General features: G+C 42.2%; 1 protein-coding gene across 1 annotated transcript in view; it reads right to left on the bottom strand.

Moving 5' to 3' along the window:
• LOC104544270 (receptor-type tyrosine-protein phosphatase gamma-like) overlaps positions 1–20,483 on the bottom strand; it is a gene marked incomplete at both ends in the record, with an annotated part of 268,982 nt that overhangs the window by 141,036 nt on the left and 107,463 nt on the right. Inside the window, one exon of the mRNA XM_010189091.1 lies at positions 4,943–5,136. Coding sequence (XP_010187393.1) covers positions 4,943–5,136 — 194 coding nt within the window. The remainder of the gene's footprint in view (positions 1–4,942; positions 5,137–20,483) is intronic.

Raw genomic sequence — 20,483 nt, 5'->3', positions numbered from 1 at the left:
AGCAGGATAGCAACTGCACACACACAACAAAGACAAAGATGTTCTTAGCACAGGTTTTTCTGAAGCATTTACAGTTTTTTCTCATTATATTAAAATACTTCTTCTAATGCAAGTAAAATGCTGGGTCATAATTTCCCTCTTTGTGGGGATTGGTATAAAAAAAAAAGTCTACAAGTAATGCTGGCTAATTATGGAAGTAATTACGAACTAACATAAACTACAGAAAACCACAAAGTCCAAATTTCTCAAGGACTTTTTGCCCTCCTCATCGGACTCTGATTAAGATTTAAACACCAAATTCCATCAAACCCCGTTTAATGTGGTTCCAGGGACTAATGGCCGACCACATTTCTTGGCCTCGCAAACCACTGAAGGTCTGCAGATCACAAGTCAGGAAAAGAATGGATCCTATGCTGTTGGATTTCCCCTGTTTTGGGGGGTAACGGACGACAGACCCCTGTGCCCCGTCCCACCTCTACTGCGGGACACGGCACGTACTTTCCTTAACCTCCCTGCTCCTCCTATCTGTAAAATGGGGAGAGTAACAATAACTTTTTGGAGCCCCGCTCATGAGAAGTTCTCCGTAAGAACTTGGGTTTTATTGCAGTAACTCTGACATTATTATTATGGGATTCAATAAGGGTCAAAAGGATCTTCTTTGTATTTTCTTTTCATTTCCAAAAGCCTTTGTATTTTATGTAACAATAAAAGCTGTAGGTCCAAATAGAGGGCAAAATCATATGGTGAAAGCTGGTACATGTTACAGGGGAGGTCTATGGTCCAGCTAAGAACTGAATCCAACTTTCCAAAAATTCCTGTCTGCCGCTGTCACTTCAAGATCACCTGCCTTCCTAGCATCTCCCATTTTTAATATGCACGGTTCCTAAAAACTACTCCTTAGAAGATTCTTCCTTCTCATCCCTTACAAAACTGTTGCTTAAAAACAGAACTAAAATTAGAATTATTTTCTGGTAAAAGCCATTTAGACCACCACTTGCTGTGCCCAGAATCCTGCAATTAAAGTTTTGGGTTGGTTTTCTTTTTATTTACTTTTTTTTTATGGGAATAGCATAACCCACAAGGATTTCTCTGTGTTCTCAAGCCAACTGTGTCATCACAATGGAAACGTTAATAGGAATCCAAGTTCATTATGTAAAAGGGAGGATTTTATTCACTGCTGAAAAAACCAACAAAAAAAGCTAGTTGTGAAATAAAAGTGACTCCTGTTGGTGAACCAGTGCAGGCTTTGCCGCAGGTCAGGCCTTCTGTGGCTGCCCGCCCATGAGTACAACACCTGAACTTTAATTTGTTTATGTCAAAACCATCTAAATATTAAATTGCATGAGATGTGCAGATAGTTCTGAACTGTGCCAACAACATCACGGGGCTATTTTCTCCCATGATTTCTTTCTTCCTCTGTATCAAAGCATTTGTGTAGGAAGCTGGGTGGTGTAGGACTGGCTATGGGTCACTGCCTGTGTCAGCCAGGGCCTCTGTCTCCTTACACCAAATATGTGAAACCTATGAGACTAAAACCACCACTGCTCTCTTCCTCCCTCAAAAAATGCTCAATGAGCTCAGCAGCATTTTAACCACTGAAATTCTCATTCAACTGGTTGTAAATTCCATAGATAAAACTGTAGGAGACGAGCAAAACAGGAAAGCAGATTCGTGTGCATCTGTTAAAAACCTCTGTGGGGATTCAGTTGCATCTAATAAATATTTGATAGTTCCTAAATCATTTATGGCTCTGTCAGGGGTCATTTTACTTGTTTTAGATGAATAATTAAAAGGATAATTAGGAGGATGTACAATCTGAAATGTTCATCTAATTGTTCATTTTACAGTATTTCTTACACCGCTGAGCTGTACAACACATGTTCCCATCACCTTCCCATCGCAGCAGCATCCCCTTACTGCCAGTGATTTGGGGCCTTCCCTCCCCTCCATGTGACACCCAGTACTCAGGACTGGAACAGCCAAACATCACCTTACTGGGCTTTGGGAGCCACTGCTATGGTTTCTGTACAGTGCACAGCAAGGAATCAGTCCTCAAAGCCCACTAATTTAAAATGCTATGTAATTGAGATTACAAGACCAAATGAGGTGGTCCACAGCCACCAGGATCACAATTGCACGATGCCATTTGCAGAATCAGGGCTGCAGCTGTGTGCCTGTCACCTTCTTGAGTGCAAAAATAAGCCAAAGCAGCTCTTTCCATGCCTTTGCATAGCAGTTCTGATAGTCAGGACCAGCCCGAGTGATGCACATCACATAGAAAAAGTACTTTACAAAAACACACCTCTAGCAGCAATTTTAGTAGGTTTCTTTAAATGGAAGGAGTTTTTAGAAGCTCTGAGTGACCTAAAAAGGGGTAAGGTGGCAATGCCTGTGTGATGCCGGCGAGGGTACTGCTCCCACAGGCGCTTTTCTGTGGCAGGTTGGGCTTGAAGAAGCCTTGTCAGCCCCAGGCCCGGCTGACGCCAGGTACACTGAATTATAAGGTGGCATAAGTGAAAGCAACTAATGCAAATACAGCTACAAAATGTGCTTATGCTGTCCAAGTGATCTTTACCACTTGGGAACCAGCTACTAGGGGGATGAAATCATACCCACATCAGTGCCTTTGCCAGTGTTGTCACGCACAAAAGCATTTTCAGTCGAGACAGGGGCTTAATGAATCCATTTCCATTTTCAGAATGAAATGCTGTTTTCTGTACATTGTCTGCCCTTTACCTGACGTGGGAGAGGGAGGGGGAAACAAGAAAGAGTACAACAAATCTAAAGAGCAATAACCTCTTTACCTTTTAACATTTCAGAGCATAAAAATAACTAATTGTTCCATCCTAAAAAAAATTACTAGGTCCAATAGCAATAACAATAACCCAAGCAACACATTTCCTGCCAGTTAATGAGCATCAAGGTTAAGGGCCTTTGGCTTTCCCTCAGACCTCTACCTCTTTTAACCAGTCCTTAATTGCTGAGAAATGCCCTCTACATCCGTCAGCATTGCTTAAACAGATATTTAGTTTACTGTCTCTGTCAGTCTGCAATATGAAGGTCTCCTGTGGCCATCTGCTCCAAAATTTCACTGCCAAAATGCAACGCAATTTATGGCACAACCTGCCTCTACGTTCTACCCACAAGACAAAACATCCTCCTTGGTTTGCTGCTCTACCACCAGAAAAATTAATCCCAGACAAATTTCTTCAAAAAGGTCAGAAAACCAAGAGAAGGGCTTGATAAAGACTTGATAAAACCAGGGAGGAGCTAAGAACTCAGCAGAAGAAATCAGGGATGACAGCAAGGCAAAAAGAGTCTTCACGTTACCAGTAAAAGGCCGTAAGTTACCAAGAAAAGTGACAGTTACTGTTGCTCTGTGAAGCAATAACTTGTCAGCAAAAATCCATACCCCAATGGGTGAGGAAATCAAATATAGCAGCAGTGCTAAAATCACCCAGCAGAGGAGACTGAAGGTACAGCTTGCTTTGCCAACTGTGGGGAGACTGGAAAAAGTGCTGGCACGGTTTGGTTCAGCATGGTTTCCTATTATACGTGCAGCAGTATGTTCCTATTACACACACTGTATAGCATTAGCATCTTTCTTAGAAGAACAGCACCATCGCTTCTTTGTGGTATTTCTAATTACATTTATTGCTGGTTACTAAACATCCCTCTGTGACCAAAAGGGCAGGGTGCACAACATGAATAGATTAATTAAGCACCAAATTTCCATAGCATTCAGCCTTGCCCGAATCTCTTGTTGCTACAAAAGGGCAACAAAATCAGGATTTCAAAGCAAACAGGAACATCTCTCAGTGAAGCTGGAAAAAACCCTCAGTAATGCATCAAAAACCCAAGCTACGCTTGGTGGTGGTGGTTTGCTTTAACTGGGTTTGCTTTGCAGTGAAAGAAAACAGGATCACAGCCTGTCACTGCATCCCATCTGAGGGGTGATAACTCTCGACTCCTGCTAAGATCCTGAACTGCTGGAGCTGGATCTGAGGCTCTCGCTGAACTCCAGGCCGCAGCTCGGACCCGAAGTCCCCTGGAAGCAATGGGGTGTATCCGAGGTCACCCCGTGTGCACAGCTGTGTCACCAAATCCCGGCGCAGGTACATGCCCTGGGTTTGGCCAGACGAGGGACACATTACATAAAGCACTACAGAGATGTGTGATGAATGTTAATAAAGATAAAAATACACGTCCAATAAATAAAATTGAATTAATTAGTGGTTTAATCCAATTCCCTAAAAATATTTGACCTTGTCAAATGAAGAGGGTGGCCTTATAATTTCTGCTTTTTACATTTTTAGAATTAAAGAGTAATCAAATGCATGCGGCTTTGCATATAAATCAACCTTGACCTTTCAGTGAACTGTTTTGGTAAAAATAAGCAGTACTCTGACTGTTCTTTCCTGTAAAAGCCAGAACAGAGCAGAAGAGGATTCAGTTCAGTGAAGAACACAGTGCAATAATCATATCAGAAACACGTTAATAAACCCCCACTACTCGGAGCAGTTATTGCTCTTTCTTCTATAACACCTTTCAATTTCTAAGACTTCCTCTTTCCTACAAAGGCCCGAGTCTTGCATCTCAGCGTTCTTTTGGATTAGATGTTACAGCCTCCCAAAGCTGATAATTCAAGGTTACACCTTGAAATTCTTATACAGTCTTTTTTTCTGAGGAACAACTGACTACCAAGAGAATTATTTTACACTGAGAACCTGAAAAAAAAACCCCATCCTTAAAAAAAAAAGCCTTAAAATCAATCTGCAGAACTTGCTTTGCACAGAATGCAGAGGCAGAGATAGGTGGATGCTGCTGAAAAAATTATATTAAAAAAAGGCAACAAACTCCAAACCACAGAAGAATGAAAAAGGAGGAGGGTGGAACATGGCTTGAATTTTTAATTGACTGCAGACAGCCTGTGGAGACAAACAGAGGAGAGCATACCCGTTTTTCCTGTGTTTTTCATCCAAGTCTTGTTGGAAGATTCGTTGTCAAAACCATCGAGCTGCAGTTCTTGATACTCATCCCCAACGTGGGCCTGGTGGTCTACGATGTCTATGGGAGACTGGTGAGACCCCCCACACTTCTCGCTGGAAGTCACCCAGTGCTCGGGACCGTAGGTACCTGTTGTTAAAAAATACCAATGCCAGTTAACACTCCAGTGGCTCAGCAGTTCTGGGTAACTCTTAAGTAAGAGGATGAAGCACTTAAGCTCCCCAGGTAACTCCACCACAGTTACACTCCTCACCTTTGGAAGAGGTTACGACTTGTAAAATTACGAGGAGATTGAAATCCATTCGCTTTGTGCTGAACTCCAGCTCTGCCTCTAGCAGTAACGAGCAACGGCCTTTTCTTTTTAATTACTATTCTATAAAACTATCTGCAACTCCCAAGTTCCCCTTGTGCACATGTTATGAATTAGCATGGTGTTACAGGAACTTTGCTAAAGCTTCAGCCTTAATATGTTAGAATACAGTTTACTTTTTCACATGAGACAAATAATGTACCAGTTATCCATTAACTTGTGTCTGTGTATTACTCTGCTTAGATAATACCAACTTTATTAATGATCCCATTTCTTCTGGAGGTTTTGAACCTGGAGGTTCAGAACAGATAAAAATAAAGAATTAAGCTAAATGTATATTAGTAAATTGGAAGAAAACAACAGAGGAAAAAAATTTACTCTGGATGGAGGAAGTACAGAGGGCAATGACCTGTCAGGATATTGTTATAACTTGCTGCTCTTCTTACATGAGTTTTCTGATTTACTTATTAGCACAGTCTGTTCTTACCTGATGCAAATTACTCTCTCAAAACAAGACAAGCCAAATATCAGCTGTAAATGAGAAGTTCCAAGCACTGATGGGCAGTGTCTCGTACACGTGGCTGTACCTGGGCACATCAGAGCCATCTGCATTACACGACAGCTCACCAAAAGCAGACACAGAACCAAACACTGTCACCTCGCCTTCGCTCCACACCCCTCTACTCTCTTTTTTGATTTAAAATACAAGTTGCTGTAATTTGTGAGCCCATCACTTGCCACCATGCAAGGTCAGTAAGAGCTACAGCTGCAAAGAGAAATGCCACCAACAGCCCGTGTCCCCAGCACATCAGGTGTACGGCTCAGCATAACACTTCATTTGTCAATAGATTAAGATAATTGCTGTTATCACAGCTGTCCACCCATCTCACAAGGCACAGGAGAAAAAGCACATCCTGATCATTTTTTCGTGTATTAATGAGTCCTCAGCCCCTAAACTGTCTAACTGAATTTTGTGACAGGATGGCACCCTCAGCGCTGCTGGGAGAAGGAAAGCAGGAGCGTCTCAGGGCGTGACAGCAGAGCTGTGAGAGGCAGGATGGCAAACCACCACTAAATCTGCCAGAGGTTGTCTGCCACAGCCCTAACTCATTCTGCCCATTCTCCGAGGTTCTCCAGCACAAACAGGCAATAAAAATAACAACTAAAAATAAAAGGTTTCAGGCAAAGACCTTGTCATCCCCAGCACATCCCAGCTCTAGATGCGGTATAACACCAGGGACCCTCAACAGCACACGCAAGAGGATCTCCAGTGAATTTCAAATTTTTCTTATGACCTCCCTCTCCAACTCTTAAATTGTATTAACAGAGACTAAGAGATTATCTTCCTATGAGTGCAAACAGCAGTTTAAGCTCCTGAAATAACAGCACAGAGTTCTTGTAAAGTGCTTTTCACTCGCAGTTCTTGAAGTGCCTTACAGCAGGGATCAGCAACGTTGTTCTCATGTGGGGACAGGGGAACCGATGGCCTGAGAAGGGCTGCGATTTGCCCAAAGCTCACCTACCAAAACCAAGTTACAACCCAGAGTTGAACTCTGTTTTCCTGGGGCCCCTGACACCACACCTGTATCGTACCTCTGAACCATATCTGATAGGTGGACAGCAGTAAATAATGCACCAAGGTGCATTTATTACCCCTGCACCTGAGAAGCGTATGTAATTTCAATTAGTGCCATCCAAACCCAGCAGTTGTGAAGGGCAGCTGCTTTGGCCCCTGGGTTTTCATCTGTCTAGCTGCAAAATGCATTCTTCTTATCTTCCCGCGGGCTAGCACAGGACACTTAATCAATAGCGAGATTTTGTGCTATACTCATCACACTCAAATGCTGCACGGCAACCAAAACAACAAGAAAGTGGTTTACTTTCAACTACAATTAGGCAAAATTGCAACATCTTTTAAAAATCGCTTACATCACCTGCCCAGGTTAAAAATGATTTTCGTTTATCTCATGGCTCAACTTGTACTGTCAGCAAAAGCCCCTTCTAGTTAATTTCCCAATGTACCACCACCAAGGAGAACAGAATTATTAAAACCCCTACATGGGGAAAACCGAACGTGTTCCACTCCGAGATACTTTTCCTGATTCAGGACGCTCTTAGTAATTGGTTTGCAGTGAATTAATTGGCAATTCAGATTTACTTTTCATATAACCTTGCGTTCACCCCATGAAATTTGGGAATTTGCTTTAAAATGTTTAGCACTACGCATAATCACCAAGCCTGCCAGCTCTCATTTTTTGGCTTTGTTATAAACATGGGGTGAGCTTTTCAAAAGCACTCTGCTCACAGAGGCTATCGCAGTGGTTTCAGCTGTGCATTCAAAAGGAGCTGTGCACTCAAATTTTCCTTTTTTAAGTATTTTGGTGACCCTTCAGTCAATGGGGAGATTTTTTTTTCAGCAGGTGGATTTACTTTAACAGGGACTGTAGGGTTCATTCCATGCATCTTGTCACAAAGACTTTTATTTTTATTTTTTTTCTAAATAAAACCAGCTCTCAACCAATTTGCAGTGAAAACTGTCTTGTCAAAATGAATAAAATAAGCCATAAGGGTAAACAAACAAACCAGCATGTTGAATTAAAACCTCAAGTGACTTAGGTACCTGGACCGACTCTTGCTGAAATGTAGTTTTACACAGACCTTTAAAGGCTTTTAGAGCTTTGTATCATTAAAAACAGGTCTGTTTTTGAAAAAAAATAACTTGTTTGGATTAATTCAATAGCAATACATCTCTTTCTACAAATACAGCAGCTTCACTTGGTTCCAAATCTATAATTTACCAAAAAAAATCCTGGCACTATCTGCTGTCTTCAAGAGACAGTATTAGTTCCCATGCATAAAATGCTTCCGTACTGGTGCTGAATTATTAAAGAAAAATCTAATGCAATGAAACTCTCTCAGCAATTCAAACCCCCAACTTAGCGCTGGTGCCGTGACTCCAAGTCCTGACATCCCAAATTACAGTCATAAGGCTAAGCTCTGATTTAGAAGGTTCAAGACCTGCTAGTTAAAATCAGCACAGGATTTTATAAACGGCTAGGTTTTCCATTAATTTCTTTCAGAAGTTTTTGATATGCAAATTATTACATGCAATATGACCTGCACCATTATGGCAGCGATTCGAGACAGAAATAGAGGCCGCGACCTCAACATCTCCATTGCCGGCTGTGCAGGACTGGGGCCATCCCAACTTTCACAATCAGCATCAAAAGGCAAAGGAGGGTTTGGGAGTGAGGAGAAAATTTGTACTTTTGAGTTTGAAACTCAAGTAAATAAGTGATATCCCCTACTCAGAAAAAATAAGCTCAACAACCTATTAAATGTAATCAAGACGAGTGCAGCAGGATTCATTTATCCACTGGTAGCCATCAGAAGGTTTAAGCCGAACTGCCTGCCTATTTCCATGGACATTCAAGTGCAGTTTTAATTGAAACTGATCTTCCACTACAGATTTCAAATTAATTCTTCTTCCAAGTGTCTCATGCTCCAGACATCCTTGCCTTGCAAAAACCCCTATATCATTAGAGGAGGAAATAGAACACTTTTTCTAAGCTTGCAGGTATTGATTACCCATTCCTTCCATCAAAGCACAATTGCCATTCCGCACTGTATAAATCTCCTCAGCGTTAGACACTTTATAAAGTACTGAGAATTATATCATTAATCATTTGCAGTTGCACCTGTCTTGCTATATTGAATTCTTTGTTTTTTAAAACTTTAAATAAATGCTTTTAAATAAAAACATGACACTAAATAAAGACTCTGTTTCACTTAAACCTAGTAAAAAAAATCCCTTCATTCCGTGTGTGACATTTACCCATCTGAAACCAAGTAACTTATGGCTTATTTATATTTCATTTTTCCAACAGCAAGCATCATGGCTTTAATCAAATGAAATTTGGAATGAATTTGAATTGGCCTTTTAAAGGTTGACAATTTGGTTTTCGAAATTCAAACAACTGAAGAGCCCTCACCTGTGTTAATAAACCATGCACATTTCCATTGAGATGCTGGGACAACCTAAGTGTCAGAAAAATCCCATCCCATCCCATCCCATCCCATCCCATCCCATCCCATCCTCCCCCAAGGCCAGCAGTGAGGAAGGGGTTTCTGGCCGAGCCTATGGATCTCTCGGGGCTGTTAACCCTGGGAGCTCACTGTGGATAGCAGCCAGGTCTCTGGGGATTTCACCTTCTCTCTGTGAAATCAGGGGCAAAAAGAGCCGCTGGCTTCCAGGGCAAGAAAGCAGAGCTGGGGTCGGCAACCTCAGCAACACCGCGGCTTCTTACACACAGCACGTCACACACAGCCAGAGATGTTATCACCCATCCTCCTCTGACTCGATGCTTCCTAGATGGATTCTGCATTCTTTTCTCATGCAAAAATCTTTCTGTCAATGACTGCAGCATCTTAATAGTTTTTTTTAATACACAGGCTGCTCTTTAAATAGAACCCAAGATTACTTTTTTCTTCTTTTTACTGTACAACCAAAACAATGAGCAGTCTTCATTAATGAAAAACCATTAAAATAATGTATTCTGCCAAAATCTAATTAAAGCTTGTATAAAAAGATGCACTTTAAAATATTTATTTATTTATTTTTCTTCCACAATCTTTTGTTTAAAACACCTCTTACTAAAACCACTGGCACTTCCTGAATTTTAACTAATTTTCCAATTAATGGATTGGCTACAGACTGGTGTGTAACAAATACGCCTTTACACAACATCCAGATAAAGTTTAACAGGTATTAGCAATTTTTGAGTAATGTAATTTTCATTATTCATTTTAACTTTTCATTTTTGAATCCAAATGGTAGCAATGATTGCAAAGCAACCAAAACCCCTCACTCTTGCAGTTCAAGCAAATTAGCTTGGTCCCTTCCTGAAGACATCCTATCCCAACATCTTAATATTGGAGATACCCATCTGTGGTTACGTGTGTGGCAATTATTTACAGAGCTGTAAGAACAAGGGTGCTGCAGAAACACTTGGATGCATCCCCCCCTTCCAGCCCCACTTTGTCCTCACCATCCCATGCACCAATGGCTCTTGCTGCTCACTTGCAGGGTCAGTTTTGTCACGCAGGCAGGAGCGATTCTCGTATGAAGATGTGATCTATAGAGGGAGCACGCCCAGGTTTCAGGTGAAGTAGCAAAGGCTCTTTTCTTGCTAGGTTGAAAGGATATGGGACCAGATCATCCCAAATAGGGCAAAAGCAGTGGCTTGATTTCTGCTTGGATAGCAGTGGCATTTGGTAAATGATTTTAGTGATGCCAAGCAAGCTTGTTGCCTCTGGCACCTAACACAGTTCCTACCTAAAGCACAAGAAACAAAACCAGAAAGGATTCAAGTGCATAAAAGCCAAATCTCACTTGAAAGTCAATGGGGACAGCCTTCGACACAGAATATCCAAAAGCATCTCGCTATTTCAGATGTATGACCATGTCATGCCACTCAGTGCAACTGGGTATAAAAGGGAAAATTCCAGGCCTCTCTTATGGCAAATCCAACCAGATATTAAGGATGGATAGCATAAAACAGTATTTCCTCTTCACACAAAAACCTCCTAACCTTTGTTTGCACGGCTCTGGAAGGGGTGCTTAATTTAAAGACCCACAGCAGGTACGAATCTCTGCAAGTCTGACAGGCTCTGAATAAACAGGGATGCTCTTCTCTGCACAGACTGGCAGCTGTGACCTGCCCAACCATCTCAGCATTTAGCTGAGCAACGCTAAAGATGTGGATCTCTGCCTCCAAGTCCCTGTCACACTGGAACCACTCCATTGCAAGCCAAATTTCAAGGAACACTGAAAAGAAATGTCTCCACCAGCAAACAAAACCGGTTCTTGTTTTCACACTGAGCAACAGCAAGGAAGTGGTGCCCCTGCTCAGCTACAAAGCAATGAACTTCGATAGCAGCTGAATTCTTAAACAATAAAAAAGTCATTTAAAACAATCTAATATCACTGAAATTCACTACGGAACTGAATGAATTTAAAGGTCCTTCAAAAAAATCTCAGTCTAGAGCTTCTCTCTGTTACATGAGACAAGAAGACTGAAACTGTTACGTGATGTTTTAAGCTAAGACTTCACCACCACTTTCTGCCATTTAAAATACTTCATCAGTGAGTCCAGGGAAGGTGCAAATGCCACATGAGGAGACAAATCACGTACTGCAGATCCAGATTACCTGAAAAATCAGCCTCCCTTCACCCTCTCTCCTCCAGTTCCCTCCTACAAAGAAGAAATGAAGTGAACTCTGTAGGATGAAACCTAAAGACTGCATTTAGATATAAGGCAGAAAAGAATGATTTGAATGACGTATCTCTTGCTGAGTGATTTACCATGAGGTTACAGGAGTAAAGGTATAAAAAAAATCCCTAAAAGCCTTGACAAAAATCAGTGGCATCTTTCAGGGGCCTTCCCATCACAAAGAAAGCAATCACATTGTTGAATCATTATATTAGGAGGAAAAGTTGCTGAAATTATACTGACTTGCTCTAAAATGAAGGCATATGAAAATCAAAGAGATGGAGAAGGAGAGCCTGTAGCTAGAGTTCACAGCGCTGTTTTGAACAAAGATTTCAGGATTTCCTACCCTGAGGGAAAAGGGCTTTTCATTTTATTATTCTTTATCATCACTCTGTTTAACAGGAGACACTCACGCTTGCAGAAAATTCCAATTACTGCTCGAAAAATGAGACCAATACCGAGAGCAAGGATCGTGAAGGGCTTGCTGAGACCCAAACAGGTCTAAGCATCACCCAGACTGCAAGCTCAGTACAGAAACGTGTGTGCGAGACATGTGAGAGCCATAAACAGCCTTCTGGAGAACTGAAAGAAATTTTCCCCAAGAACAATCTCTGATAAGGGATATCTTAACCGGCAGTTGTTGGAACAAACACAAATACAGGAAGACGGAACAAAAAGGGTTTGGATTTCGATAACCTTTCAGCGACTGCCAGAAGCGACATCAGAAGCCCCAGCGACTCCTTTCTGCACCGATGCCACCACACCTACAGAAAGGCTCTGCCATGGGGCTGGGAAAGCAGCGCTGATCTTCAGAATCGATTCTGTCACTGATACCAACTCGCTGCCAAAACGGGGCACAGGCAAAGAGAGAAAGAAAGGCTTTAAACCACACTCCTAAATATAAACCATCCCATAACGTATGCAGCTTTTAAACCTGAAGACAGAGCGAGGTGCGTGTTCTCCTTAAATTTTCATATCCACAGATGCTACAATCATTGCTGGGTTCTTTAATTAAACCTTCTAACCTTCAACTACCTTTGGCAAAAAATTTCATGTATATGTTTTCAGAAGCTTTGTGCTCTTTAGTATGTATGTGAACATCTGTATTACACAGTCACAAACGCATTGGGGTTTTTTGAATATATATATGCCATACATATACATACTTTCTGCATCCTAATTTTGTTCCTCAAAAAAGCATGAAGCTGCCATGAATCTTGTATGAGGCTCCCACTGTACCTATCAACTTGCCAGTGGCACAAATGTATGATAAATATCCAACATCAGGAAACACCAAGACCTTAAGACAAATGTTGCAGGAAGCTCACAATAAAGTGGAGTAAGTGTAATTACCAAAACAAGCTTTTTCCATAAACATTTCAAGTTTTAGCATTTGCGAGCTGAATAATTTACCACCACAGAAAAGTGAAAATGGTACTAAGTTTAGCTGTGCTGCCAAAATAGTTTGGGGGGTTTTTCAGGGGTGTCTCACACAATAAACTCTCGATAGACGCAACTAAAGAGCTGCAGAGTTTTGTAACTCTTGTATTTCAAAAATATTTAGATTGAGCACAGAACGCAACAATATCAAGGAAATTATCACAAAGAACTCACCGAGTGGGAGGATAAACTGTGGTATGGAAGGTGCCTGCTGGTGGCAAGTGACTGAGACGATATAGATCCACAGCCTCTGTTTTTTATAATTTTCTGCATTTTTAATAAATGTACCTGACGTCTCACACCATTCATTTCATAACTGTCTGAGGCCTTTTTAAAACTGCTCACCCCTGAGCTGCGTATAACAAACGAGGTGATAACTTACACTATAAGGAGAAAACAGGAGATTAATTTATATGAAGACGTCGTAAATTAACTTTCTGCTATTCCTACAGTAGTTCAGTAAAGCTCCATGAAGGCTAGGGCCAGACATAAAATAGATTTCTTCCTAAATATAATTCTAAAAAGTATAAATCCTAATGGAAATTACTGAATGAAGATGTATTATGAATCAATGCAGCAGCTCAACGACAGCACTTTGCATTGCTGGGAGGAAGACATATATTTTGGTAATGGCTGCCTCCGATAGGGCACGGGTGCCTCGGACAGGTCATGGCCAGAACACCTTTCTCTGCAGAAGGGGGTCTCTTTCTCACCGTCCTTTTTTCCTTCACAGGGCAACAGCTGTATAACAATGGATCTTGACAGCAGAAATGCTTATATTGCTGCAGGAAGAGGAGCTCCATCCTGCCCTGTACGCAGCAGCAAACTTCTGCCTCCAAAAGCTTAAACCAAACCATGCTGCAAGCAACCCCCAGCAGAAAGCATCTCAAAGTTGAAAGCATGCAGCTCCCCTGGGCTAACCTCCCTATTCTGTAAACAACATTGCTTCATGCTTTCTCCAAAGCCATCCACCTGAGCTGGATAACCCACCAGCACACCAAAAAGGCGATCGATCTTCCCATGGGACAGAAGAGAAAAGAAACGCCAATTCTTCCAAAGAGCAAAAGATAAAAGCAGAAACGAGTCAAGTGTTTCTTGGAATCAAACAGATGAAGAGTGAGCACAAGCACATACAACGCTGATGGAAACTATGAGTCCATCTGGGCTACTGCAAGGAGAAAGCACAGCATGAATTAAGCCCTGAGAAAATAAAACAGAGGAAACAAGAGGAAGAAACTGGGCAGGAAACTTTCCCACCCAAGTGTTGTTAGATGCTGATGGAGGCCTGGGGTCTTGAAGAAGACTTTGTTGAAAGAAGAGGAAGGAAGAGGATCTGAATTTGGCTTGGTGCTAATTACAACATCCCTTGCCAACACCCAGAGCAGGCGAAAGCAAGGGCGCCGAGCAGACAGCTTGTGGCTCTGTGCCTGTGACCTGACCACTGGATTGCAGTGATGGCTCCCACAGGACCCAGCCCGAAACCAGGCAGCAGCCTGGGAGTGGCTGGTGAGCTGAAACTGTGGTGGAGAGACCTCAGGCTGCAGGAGTGAAGCAAGCAGAACCCCCACCAGAGCCAGCATGGTGGGCTGAGGAACCCCTTTATGTGGGCATTTTGTCTTGAAACCAGAGATCCCGGCTTGTTTGAGGCCTTGACTCAGACCCTGCTGCAGCACCAAAGCTGCCGTGCTGGTGAACCTGCCCAGCGGCTCAGAGGTGAACGCTGAACGACAGTGCCAGTAATAAGCTGTGACATTTAAGTCAGGAAATCTCAAATTCCCATCTTGCTTCTCTGTCTCCTTCCGACCACCAGGAGCTACACGCTCCATTTCACTCTCTTCCTTTGCAACGGGAGAAGTTCACCTGTCTCATCAGAGCATCTGCAAGGGTTGCTCAAAGCTGGAGAGCTGCAGAGATAAAAAGTGCAGTAAAATTGTGCAAGAGTCAACTGTCCTGCTATGGACCTCGGTGACAGCCTCCCTGAAAATGCATTTAGGAAAAACACAGTTCCAATTATTTCTCAAAGCACCACAGACTCAAATCCTACCACTTCTCACATGTACCCTTAATAGCCTTGATCTCACCAAAGAAACTGCTAATGTAAATGATGCCTCACTGTAACTTAATTATGTCCAATTTAGGTGGGTACGGGAACAGAAAGTACCTTTTCTTGATTCCCATCTGTTCCTCGTAACTAACCAAAGGAGCCTTCCCCAGAGCTCTGTCTCTGAAAGACAGCATGAAAAAAGAAAAAAAAACCAAAAAGAAAAGAAGGAGAAATAAAGGAAAAAATTGTGTCTTTTTATTGAATTTTTGCAGGATGCAGGTTAATAAAACACCCGCAGAGAGCACAGAGCAATATAGAAAGGGAATAAAGGGAGGGAGGGCTGATATCAATAAAGTCTATCCAGAGGCACTGGTAGAAAGTACTCATGATTTAAACAGAAATCAGCTACAAAAATGATTTTCACTTGTTGCTTTGGCTCAGGATTAAAATTTACAAAAACCAGAAGTGTCCTCAGCAGATGGTATCAAGAAGATAAAATTATCTGCTGCTGAAACACGTCACCTTCAGCTTTCCAATACCCCTTGATGATCCTAACCTGATCAGAAAACGGCCATCATACTAGGACCTTATTGCTTAATGATATCACAGACAACTCTGCCGTCCCCAAAATCAGTCACTGAACCTTCACAAACACTGGCTTTGCTATCATAGTTGCTTTTTAGGTTAAAATCAACTTTTGCCCAACTAAGTCCATAATGGCATCCCTGTTACAACAGCCTTCTCCATCCAGCTGTCCCTTTCACTAATACGCACCAGGAAAATAGCTCCGGGGAGAGCTGCTGGGAGACTGCCAGCTTTTACTTAACAACACATCGCGAACCCTGGCCTCAACTTCCATTAACATTCAGACTATGTTTCTACCATTAATTTAAGAGCATCAGGAGTAGGAATAAATAGGAAGACAATAAGCAGGCCCAGCGTCCAGCCTGAGGTACTCCAGCAGACAGCACTGCTTCTGGAGCTGATAGAGAACTACTACAACTGGTTTTTGTCATTCTTGTTCCGTATCTGCCACTTCCAGTATATTAAGCTAAATGGCTTAAAATATTCAAAACCAGCTTTTGTTTTTAAATTAGGAAAGCCCAGTTTAAAAAAATAAAGTGCACCAACCCCCCCATCCCTCCAAAACCAACAACCCTCAACAAACCGAAGTCCTGAAAAGCACCTAATGTTCCTCATGTGGATCTTACACAGTCACATCCCTCTTGCCTGGATGAGCCGTAGGTAGAAGCGTGTTAGTGCTGGAGCAGAGCGCCGGCAGCAGCCCCCCCTCCTGCCCTGCTGTCCCCACAGTCGTGCCCAGCCAGGACAGCCCTGTGCCCCTGCTGGCACTGCCCTGCGGTGAGTAACCTGCACGCAAACGCTGAGCAGCTGCTGTGGGGACAAACCAGCTGCTGCGGAGAGCTGGAAGCACAGCAACGGCTGTGATGGATGGAGCTGGGGCGAGCTTCGCAGGAGATTCACTCCCATAGCACCAGCAGTGCACAGTCAAATACAGAGTTAAACAAAAAGATTAAAAAAAATGGCTGGGATAAATGTTCTTTCCTCCAGCACCGCATGACCATTTCATTTAGGGACGGTCACCCCAGAGCGCAGCTTGCAGGCTTCAGGCCATAGCTTGTCACTGGGATGGATTTTCCCCAGGGCAAGGTAAGAGCATCACCTGTCCCTTCACCTCCCTGCCCGCAGCTCTCGCAGCTGCCTGCTGCCTCAGGAGGGAGCATCTTCACGTATGGAGCATCTTCATGTACGGCCACCGAGGATGCTTGGGAGCAAAGTGGTGGGTGCTTTCACACTGAACTCCCCGCCACTCTCATCCCTATGTGAGGAAGGCAGCAGCCAGCTTGGAACACGCTTCCCAGTGCTGTTTAGTCACAGCAGCATTTGGGCAGCCCACGGTGACATATACCATAAAATGGAATCTGGAGTGTATCGCTTAACTGTGAAATCTGTAAGATATTGGATTTATATGGTGTCTGCAGAGCACATTATAAGATCATCATCATCATGTCTTTTCAAGACAGCCATAATTATTCAGGCTGTTATTCTATCTCACTGGTGCTTTTGAAAAACTATTTAATATTAGCAAACCCTCACTAAAAACAATGTTTTGGTTGAGGAACTAATCTTCATATCAGTACACAGCCATACCTGGTCTTATCTACATTACCAATTCCCTGCTGATTGAGCGGATTCATTAACAACACAATCTCTGGCGACTGAAATGAAGTCTCATTCTTCGTATCACTGGTGCCTTGCTGTTTGCTTTTCCTTCACAGTATGCACACAAGTAATTAACTTACTATGCTCCGCTAGCTCCTGACACATTACTTGGCATAGAAAAATCCACCAGCAGGTAGTTAAGCATGCAAAATATTTTCAGTCAAATGAACTTCGTAACAAAGTGCTGCTTTGGAGAAACGCGGCTCTTTCGGATACAACGCTAACATGCACCACACTGCCCGCACCAACAGGGGCTTCTCGAGTGGTAAGGAAAAATACATAATTTTAATCACTTTTGCTCAATATGTAGAAAGTTTCTTTATGGGGAAAACTGGAGAGCAGTAAAGGTGTTCACTGAAAGGATGAGTGTGGAGATCAACCAGAGCGGCCCTTGCGAGTGTCTGACAAGGACAGGCACCAGATCCATATGGTATAGAAGAACAAAGGGGAAAAAACCTCCGTAACAAATTCAATGCAGCATTACTGAGATGACTGGTGTCTGGAAGTAGAGAAGAACAATGCATTTCAACTTGTATATAAAATAAAAAAAAGATCATTTGCTATTTTAAGCCTGGAGTTGAATGACACTGAAAACTCCCTAAGTAAAAACATGCAATTTATTATACACCCCACCTAAAAGATTCCACCCAGGAACATGACTTGAAATACTCAGGTAATCTCAGTAATGTCAAGAGGTAAAACTGGAGTAAGGTTACTCATGTACTTCTATGTCAGTAGGATGAAAGGTTATGGCACAAAGAGATGGTGAATTACTGGGCATAGATGCAGTGCAGGGATACTGGGCTGAGCCCAGCGCAGGCTGGTGAAGTGAAACATGGAAGGTGGTCTTGGCCTGAAGTGACAGGAACGGCACTGACTGTGACAACACCAGGACATGCTCTAAACTGTGACTTTAACTACCTTAATAATTCCTTCTATACCAGATACCAGGGAGCATGTGATCTTCATGCCACACCGGCGTAGTCTGGTGAGTGTCGTACAAAGCAATGTCACTTGCTCTACACTGTCCCAGTCCTTCCTTTAAACCAAAAGTAGCTGAAACTCCAACATGTACCAAAAAAGGCTTCAAAAAAAGCAGGAACTTGGCTAAGATAAAGACCCATTCACAGTATTATTAATCCTAATTTTGACCTTTCGTGACAAATCCTTGCTCAGAAGTTCTAACGACTGTGTTGACGTAAAAGTGGAAATTGTGATCTTTAAGTTCCCTTCTACACAAGGAAAAATCCTCCTGAAGTCCTGGAAAATTTCTGGAGTTTTTCTTTCGCTCAGTTTTGTCCTGAAGACATTTGTTCCTTTCCCCTTCATGTGCCACAAGGCCTGTACCTTTGCCAAACTCAGGCTGCTGTTTTCATTCCTCCTGTCGCAGAAGTTAGCTCCTCATGTTCCACCACAGCAATTTTTGCTTGTGACAAAAGAAACAGATCTGCAGAGGACAGAATTCACCGGGGTTTGTGTATATCATTTCCCTCTACTTCTGCATGGCTTTCAACTCAGCTCATTTAAATATAGCTCCTGTCATACCCATCATTTGCGGCTCACCTGCTATGCAGAACCACACACTCCACCTCCAGCAGAGGAGTCTTCGCCTTGGCTGCACAGTTGATACAGATTCTCTAACTCTACTCCAGGCCTGAAATCCTTATTAATTTACAAACTAGATGCTCCTTAAACAGTATTTCCATTTGCTTGACAGGTACATTAATGCATGGAATAGAAATCAGTTTCTTATTGCTAATTGTCATCAAAAATGAACAACCTCACCTCACTAGCATCCTTGACAGTTACTCAGGTCTGTGCACAGTTCATTGTGTCAAGGAAAACCTCGTTGTATCTCCCAAAGGCTGCTGAAACCTGCCGTGTTCCAAGGGATGGCATCTCAGGTTTGGTTCGGTTTCCCACACTAAAGGTGTATCAGTAAAAAGTAACAGATTTCCATGCCAGAAGAAACAGTTGGGTAACACATATTGACATGATGAGCACGAGTCATTACACTTCATAAAGCTGCCTCTCTACAGAGCCTTAAAACCAGTGTTCACCTCGCTCAGAAAGGTATTCAGCATTGAAGAAATCCAGGCCTGAGGAGTCACTGTTTAGGGGTTTTTTTTTGTTTATTTTGGGTTTTAAAGATTATTTCAGTGTTTAATTGCTCTCCAAGTTTCAATCTGTAGCTTACTTCTCATGCCAGCTCATCAGGTTTCTTTCTGAGGAGCAGGCTGACTTTCTGTTCTTGTTTTGTTCAGGGTAAAATATAAAGCACATTTCAATCCATGACTAGAATTCCTTGCCAGTACAAACCTATAGGAATGAGTTAGGGTATTCTGTGTATTAGAAGGTAATCACAGAAGCAGTGTTTGGGAACACGGACCAAAATAAGTAATTAAACAAAACCTTCCTGATTATGGAGCATGTCTTAGGTAATTTAATGCTTTTATTAAAGCCATAGTTATTGAACTTGAGAGACTGCAGCCTTGGTTTCATGAGCATGAATTATGTCCTGGTTTTTAAACTAGAAAGTTTCCAGGCTCTATGGCTTCAGAGGAAAATTTGAAAACACAAAAGCAGAAAGGTCCAGAAGCCAGAAAGCAAACGATAACCTTAAAATTGCTATTTTCAATCTCCCTGATTTGTTTTGGTTGGTCTCATTATTTCTCAGCAACTGATACTGGCAGTACTCCAGTGTACCCGAGTTTATTGACAAATACCAAACAGAATCTAATGCCGGGGGAAATAACAAAACGAACCTCAAAGCATCAGTACCAAAAGCTGGGCTAATACCTGTTTCTTCTTTGGTTGTGATGTGTCCTGTACAAGCGCCTGGTCTCAGAAACACAACCCTGTGCACACCTTTGGGTGGAAAAAATTATTTTCTGAGGCACAGAAGCTCATATAAATAGTAAGATTTTGTGAGAGCAGCTGAACCAAAATCTTTTTGTTTATTTTTAAATTATCAGTGACTGACGCTAGCTGAATTTTGCTCACACAATATACATTTTGGCCTTGCTGGTCTTGTCGAATCTTCATAGCAGCCAAAATGCAAGCGGAGCTTATTCTGAAGTAAATTCTGGATGTAACCACTCTGCTAATACAGAGAAGCTAGTAAATCAGTAATACAAGTTTATTAATCTAGTAGTTACTAAGACAG

Source organism: Mesitornis unicolor, unplaced genomic scaffold (assembly GCF_000695765.1).
Source record: "Mesitornis unicolor isolate BGI_N332 unplaced genomic scaffold, ASM69576v1 scaffold1557, whole genome shotgun sequence".
Lineage (NCBI taxonomy): Eukaryota > Metazoa > Chordata > Aves > Mesitornithiformes > Mesitornithidae > Mesitornis > Mesitornis unicolor.
The sequence above is the reverse complement of the archived record's forward strand: the minus strand, read 5'-3'. Positions and strand labels throughout refer to the sequence as shown.